This window comes from Atta colombica, unplaced genomic scaffold (genome assembly GCF_001594045.1).
Source record: "Atta colombica isolate Treedump-2 unplaced genomic scaffold, Acol1.0 scaffold121, whole genome shotgun sequence".
Taxonomy (NCBI): Eukaryota; Metazoa; Arthropoda; class Insecta; order Hymenoptera; family Formicidae; genus Atta; species Atta colombica.
Window position 1 is genome coordinate 1,073,319 of NW_017259208.1, and position 6,837 is coordinate 1,080,155.

Consider the following 6,837-nt stretch of genomic DNA (forward strand, 5'->3'; position numbering starts at 1 on the left):
ACAAATTATAATATCTACAAATTAAAATAAATATGGACAAATGTAATTTATAAAAATATCACCTTCTTATTTTAAAAATAATATAATTTAAAATGATTTTGGAATTATTAATCAAAATGAGTTAAGTAAACATTACTCTATCGATTATTAAAAATTAATTAACTTTTAATAATCGATAATTTTTTAAAAATTACAACTTAAAAAGGAAAGGATTTTTTTTTTAAAAAACTGTGAAATGAAATTTAATTATATTATCAAGTAAAAAGAATAGTATTTCCTTTTTTAGGAAATTGAAATGTTTTGTTGTGTCATTTTTAAAATAAAAGGGTGATATACGAAAAAGATTTGTAGAAAATATTTTTATTAATTTTTAAATTTAATAAAATCAAAATATCAAAATTGTCATAAAACATATATTTTATAAAATGGTTATTTATCTAATTACAAAATGCAAATTACAATTTTATAGGAACAAATAATTTTATTTTTGTCATTGAAATAAAACGATCAAAATTAAATGAAAAAAATAATTCCTTCGTTCCAATTTATCGAACGTATATCATTTATGTTTATTTCTGCTTATTAAGTTTATTTCCTTACTGCTTTCTTATTATTAGAATTAGAACTTCTTTTCTTCCTTTTTTAAAAATCTAGAGAGATATTATAAGAAGATTTATATAAAAAAAACCTATAAATGATTTCGAAATATTGTATTATATGATCAAATATGATCAAAGCACATTTATTGATAACTGTCATGACACGTATCCTTCGTTATCTCAATGAAAATCAACCTATATACGAAAACGTATTGGAACTCATGCGGGGATATCGTAATCGGTGGCAGGAGAGGCCCTGAGATGCGTGGGCCTGACACATTCGCTTGGTCCCATTGACGGTCAGTCGGTGGCCTCGATCTTCACTGTTAGCGTGGATGTGTCCTTACGACTTTGCGCTATCATCAGGAATGCGTTTTCGCAAGTAATCCGAAGGCGCGATTATGCTATCACGCTACTATGGGATATTTATCTTATGTATTGCCACGATAGCCGGAGCATCATTTCCGCCGGTGGGGAGATGGTGTTCTATCTGGTTCACGCTAAGTAGCGTTAGCGTGCTATTCACCTTACCGGAGATCACACACCAATGGTCGCTCTTAGGATTGAATCTCTGGTCGAATCATACAGCGGATAAGCCGATGTCTAACGAGCTTTTTGAACGTGACGCGATTCGATTTTCCAGAGGTGAGTACATTGCGAATATTATAACATTATACAAACGAAGTGAAGAAATTGAAAAGAGGAATATCCATACACGGAAAGAATTTGATGAGAACGATTTTGATGAGATATCTAAAAATTTTGCAATACCGAAATATTATTCTTGTTTGATTAAATCAATTGCTTATTTGATTATATAAATATTAATTTATCTTGTATCTTTATTTCTTTCGCTGAAAAATATAATATATATTTTAATTAAACACATAAATACATATATTCTTTTCATCGAAAGAAAAAAAAACGAACTGAATCAATTTAGTAAACATTTTTTTTCTCAGCAAATAAAGATCTGAAAATAATTTTGTTGGATTATCAAAATGACTCTTATCAATGTAACTCTTAAGTATCGACGGCAAAACATTTTAGCAATCACTTAGTGTTTTATATAATTATTTTGATAATCCAAACAAAATTATTTTTAGATCTAGCTAAATTTAGATACTTCAGCAAATCTTATTTTTTTCCTTGTATAGTTCTCGGTAACGTATTTTAATAATTCAAAACCAAAATACCATTATCACGATTGACGATCATTTTGAACGTTGTAAACTTGATATTGATAATGTCTTTCTCTTTTAAGCTGAAGAAAATTGAAGATTTTGTAAAGAAGATTGTATGTCTTTTCTTAGCTTACCATCGCGTTTGTTTTCTGAATTGAGAGAAACGTAAATGAAAGAATAAACCCTTTTCCTTGCAACATGCATGCAATTTTAAGAATTTTACGAAGATACTTTTCCAAATGTATTTTCTGCATATTAAATGATACATACATGTGATGATAAATTATATAATACAATTCAATAAATAATTGTGCTATTTATTAGTTTTGATGATATTTTTATCATTAAATTACTTGTTTCTTTTTTTCATCAATCAAATGTGTCGCTTTTCGTTTTTAAAAAATGTAATAATTGATTAATTCGCAGCATTTGAATTAATTATTTAAAAAATTGAGTAAAAATTAATAATGCGAAGTTAAATTTTTATTGAAGGCTTCTTGAAGGAATCCTCTTTCAAACGTAAAGCAATGGTATTTAAATACAATAAAAAGACATTAAGCAAATAATGCGGATTGCAAATAATTCTACATTGAAGAATTATACTAAATTTTAATAAATCATTTTTTTAATAGTACTAATTAAATATTTACTAAACATAAAGATATATTTATTTAGTACAATAATCATTAATTTGATTAATTATTTTTATTGAGTAAATTTATTTACTGTAAGTAAATGTTAGTTGGTACTATTCAAATAAATATTTATTAAAATTTAGTACATTTTTTACATTTGTTCTCTAAATATACGTTCATATATAAATTTGTATCTGTAGATTTTCATCAAATTCTTCGCATAATTAATTTATCTATTACCTACATTTATTTACATTTCGGAAAGTAACTTGATTATTTAACGATTAGAACGGACGAGAGAATTTTTCCCAGTTTATTTGACTCTTTTCGCGTTTATCCGCAGTGCTGAACTTCTTTCCCGTTCCGGTCGAGGAAGAGTGCCTGTCCGAGGACAAACGACGTCAGGGAATATGCATGAACACATATGAGTGCCATATTCAGCGCGGGCAATCTCATGGATCATGTGCGCTCGGTTTTGGCGTGTGTTGCATATGTGAGTATACCTGTCATTCGTACGTAATATAACTTGCCATGCGCATCATCTTAAAGCGATATCGTGAAACCTATCTGGAGGACCTACAAAAAAGCGCCAATTCATTCTGGTTGCGATAAAAATGATCTCTCTGACGTCGTATTCATATCCTAAATATTTCTAATTCCTAATGAAATTACTAATTCCTAAAGATATTATGTGTCATTTTTCTACACCATTATTTTTTCACGCTTAGAGAAATTTTTGATTTCAGGTATGCAATTATAAACAATAGTTTAGATAACTCAAAATTATTTACATAAAAATGCGATACATTAATGTATTGCAGAGAAGATAAAGATAATTTCATTTTTAATTTATTTAAATAAAAAAATGAAATTATTTATATAATAATTTCTTTTATATAATTTTAAGACAATATTGTTTTTAAATAAAATAATTTAAGATATAGAAACGATATATATATATATTCACATTTTTATTTATAGTATAAATCTTTATTTCTTACATACAAGCAAAAATTTTTTAAATTTTTCGCCTGTCGTTCTCAAAATTTTCGAGTAATATATTGATGCCAAGACGTTCCATTGACACCGATATATAATAGCAAAATATGTTATATTGAAAAAAATCTATTTGACATGTGAATAAAAAATAAAAATTTAATTGTTTAGATTTAAATGTTAAACATAAAACTATTTCAAATAAAAACTGTTAAAATTAAAAATGTCTATACATACATATATATATACTTTCTTTTTAAATTAAATAGTAAAAAGAAGGTAATATCGCTGATACATCAAATCAATGCTTAAAGTTACAAAATCTGGACAGCATTCATCTAACAAGATTAAACATTCGTTTTACATACATATATAAAAAGGGAGATGTTTTAAAATCTTACGTACTATACATTGATATAAATTATTTTATGCCCGTTTCCTCCAATGTATATTAACTTCAATCTCGATTTAACTTACTCTTCATATTTCTCTAATTTTTAGAATTAAGAAAAAGATGAAGAGTATAAAAGTTGAAGAGATTAAAGTTAATACATTGATGTAAAATGGATAATACAATTAATATAAAATAATTTGAAAAGTAGCACTTCTTTTATTTAAGATAAAGATGGAAATAATACATATTCTAATAATTTACAAAAAAATAAGACGAAGCCAATCCTTCATCTAGATACTTATCTAGATAATTTGTATAGATAATTGCAAATACTGAACGTTTTTTTTTTAATTTAAATAACTGATTAATCAGATTTTATGTCATTATATTTCTTTTAGGCGACATTGCTGTTTAACATCGTCCCAAAATAAAGCGAAAAATATACTTCTGGTTAGGAGTCGTACGTTATTTTTAGCATCTAAAATTGTATCTGTGCAATCGCAATTTTCTTATTCGTTTTGTCGATTTGATGCCGAATCGATCAGCGCTTTTCTGTTAAGTTTAACGGTATCGCGATAGTCGGGTGTAATTCCGAGATGATCTCAAGCAGCACGTTCTCCTCGATAGCGTGAAAGGGAGCACTCGAAGAAGGAAAGAAAAAAAGAAGAAACGGTACGCTTACCCGGTTCGCATGAGGAAGAACTTGAAGGCCAGACTATACAGTTACTTAATTGCCTTTCGGTGCGGATACAAGTATTGTACTATACGAATTCCACTGTCTCCCTATAATATCTTGTTTATATTGCTCTTAACAATTCGCAAATATCGAGCGTGACTGAGCATATCTTTCTTTAAAAATCTATATTACATACAAATATGCAATTCCATGTGTAATTGAACTGCGAGATTTGAATCTCCTCTAAGCGCGTTATATCGTAAATTTTACATTTTACGGACACGTGCGACATACATATTTATCTTTCTAGCAATAAATTTTCTGTAGAATTTAAACTCAACTTTATATTCTCACAAAATCCATTAAAATTTGCTGAAAGATAGATATCAACAGTGTTCATCTTCAATTCTAAAATTTACTTCATTAAACATTTAAAATTTGCAACGTTAGACTTAACAACTTCGTAGTTGGCTGCTGTATTAAATTCTCATTAATTAGGGAAGGCACCGACTTGAAATTCGTTAAGTAATGCACCATTTATATACATTAACGGTGATTAGATGACAAACTGTGTAGACTTCTAGTGGAAAGTAAATTTAGTACAGATTTTACTTATTTCTAAAAAATTTAATATCGATTTCATTTCCTCGAAAAAAATCTCCTCGGATTAAGATTCTATTATGCAGCTAACGATGTTAATTTTCTTTATGAGGAGGTAAGATAATGAAGCTAAAATAGAAATTTTGTAGCATTATTTTTAATGGTGTACATCTTGATGATGATTAAACTTTTATTATAACAAACATCCTCATTTTATGCCGCTACTTAAAATTTAAATCTCATGTAGCATGGAAAAGTTTTTATACGCTAGCATGAAACTGTTCCGCCGTCCGTCTCCGTTTTATAAAGTCTCTCGTCCAATTTCTCTTTATTGCTTTTTATTCGGTCTGCATCCATTCGCTTTTTCCGTCACGGTACATGCTATTGCACAGTCGAAAACAGGGCCATACCGTACGTACGGATTCTTGACCGATTTCGCGAATACAACTTCTTGCCATCTCTCCGTATACGCTGCATCTTGAAAGTCTGAGTTTTATTTATATCGGCCTATCGCCGGATGCCATCATTCCGCAGAAATAATTTAATATCGCAAAATTTAATGTATTACGGAAGAAAGATGATGCATATGCACTTCGAGCAAATTTACGAGAGCTATAACACGAACAAATAAATTTCTAATGCTCTCATGGTCAAAAGACATGGACGTGACCTTTAGATATAAATAACTCATCGCAGTTTTACGGGATTAGAACAACAATTAGTAATAAGCGGCGGACAACAGTATAAAAAAGGATATGTGTGTGTGTGTATGTGTGTGTGTGTGTGTGTGTGTGTGTGTGTGTGTGTGTGTGTGTATACTCTTTTAAGTACTGATATTTTCTGACTTGTAACATTTCTGTCGAAGAAGACTTCCAATCTACGTGATTTATTAGAGCGCTCTTTGCGCTCTCAGGATTTACTATTTGTTTACGTTTTCGTTTCATTGAGATATTTAGAATCGGTTGTTGCTTGGATAAACAATATGATAATTTATTTAATGGATAAAAGCGAGCAAGATAAAGAAAGAAAATGAAAGGACAGAGTGAATGAGCTAATATTTATCAAAAGATGGGAATAAACTGGTCTTTAATATAAATTAAACGTTGTAATATTTTATATTAAAAATGTATGTGCATGTTAAATTAAGGATGTATGTATTACATATTAAAGCATGACTAAAAATATAAAAATTTCATAATTTCATGTTGCCTAGTCTAAAGATTTAGGACGTTCGCTTAGAGATTCGGACTCCGGACCGAGATAATATTTTTCACATAAGAATTAATTATTTACAGATTTTAATATGACATTCAATATTATTAAGATCATTCAAAGATGCAAAAAAGCATCCAATTGTTAAATTGCTAGTCAATTTAACTCGTGATATTACTACGGTACTTTAAGAGTTAGTTTCAAGATAGAAAAATTATTTCGGTGCGCATTTCAAAGAACTACATACGTAGTAATATAAATTCACATATAATCATACAAGCATTTAAGATCTAGCTCGTTTAAGGCATTGATTTCTATAGTTTGTGTTATTATATATACGAGCCTATAATATATATTACATTGTTTCATAAATTGTATTATTATGTTTATTTATATAAAATTTGAGCACAATTCTTTTATTGGTTATTTAATTTTTTTGTTTGCTTTGATTCTTATATAAAAGGGCGTTTTATACTTATTTGTAAATTCGATAAAATCATAGATTTTATAAATTAAATCAAATTTTTTATATATATATATA

At 28.3% G+C, this 6,837-nt stretch overlaps 1 protein-coding gene across 1 annotated transcript in view; it reads left to right on the forward strand.

Moving 5' to 3' along the window:
- The first annotated feature begins 1,000 nt into the window (after positions 1–1,000).
- Positions 1,001–6,837, forward strand: part of LOC108694675 — a 10,634-nt gene continuing 4,797 nt past the window's right edge. Inside the window, exons 1-2 of the mRNA XM_018204304.1 lie at positions 1,001–1,244; positions 2,762–2,911. Of these exons, the coding sequence (XP_018059793.1) occupies positions 1,001–1,244; positions 2,762–2,911 (394 nt within the window). The remainder of the gene's footprint in view (positions 1,245–2,761; positions 2,912–6,837) is intronic.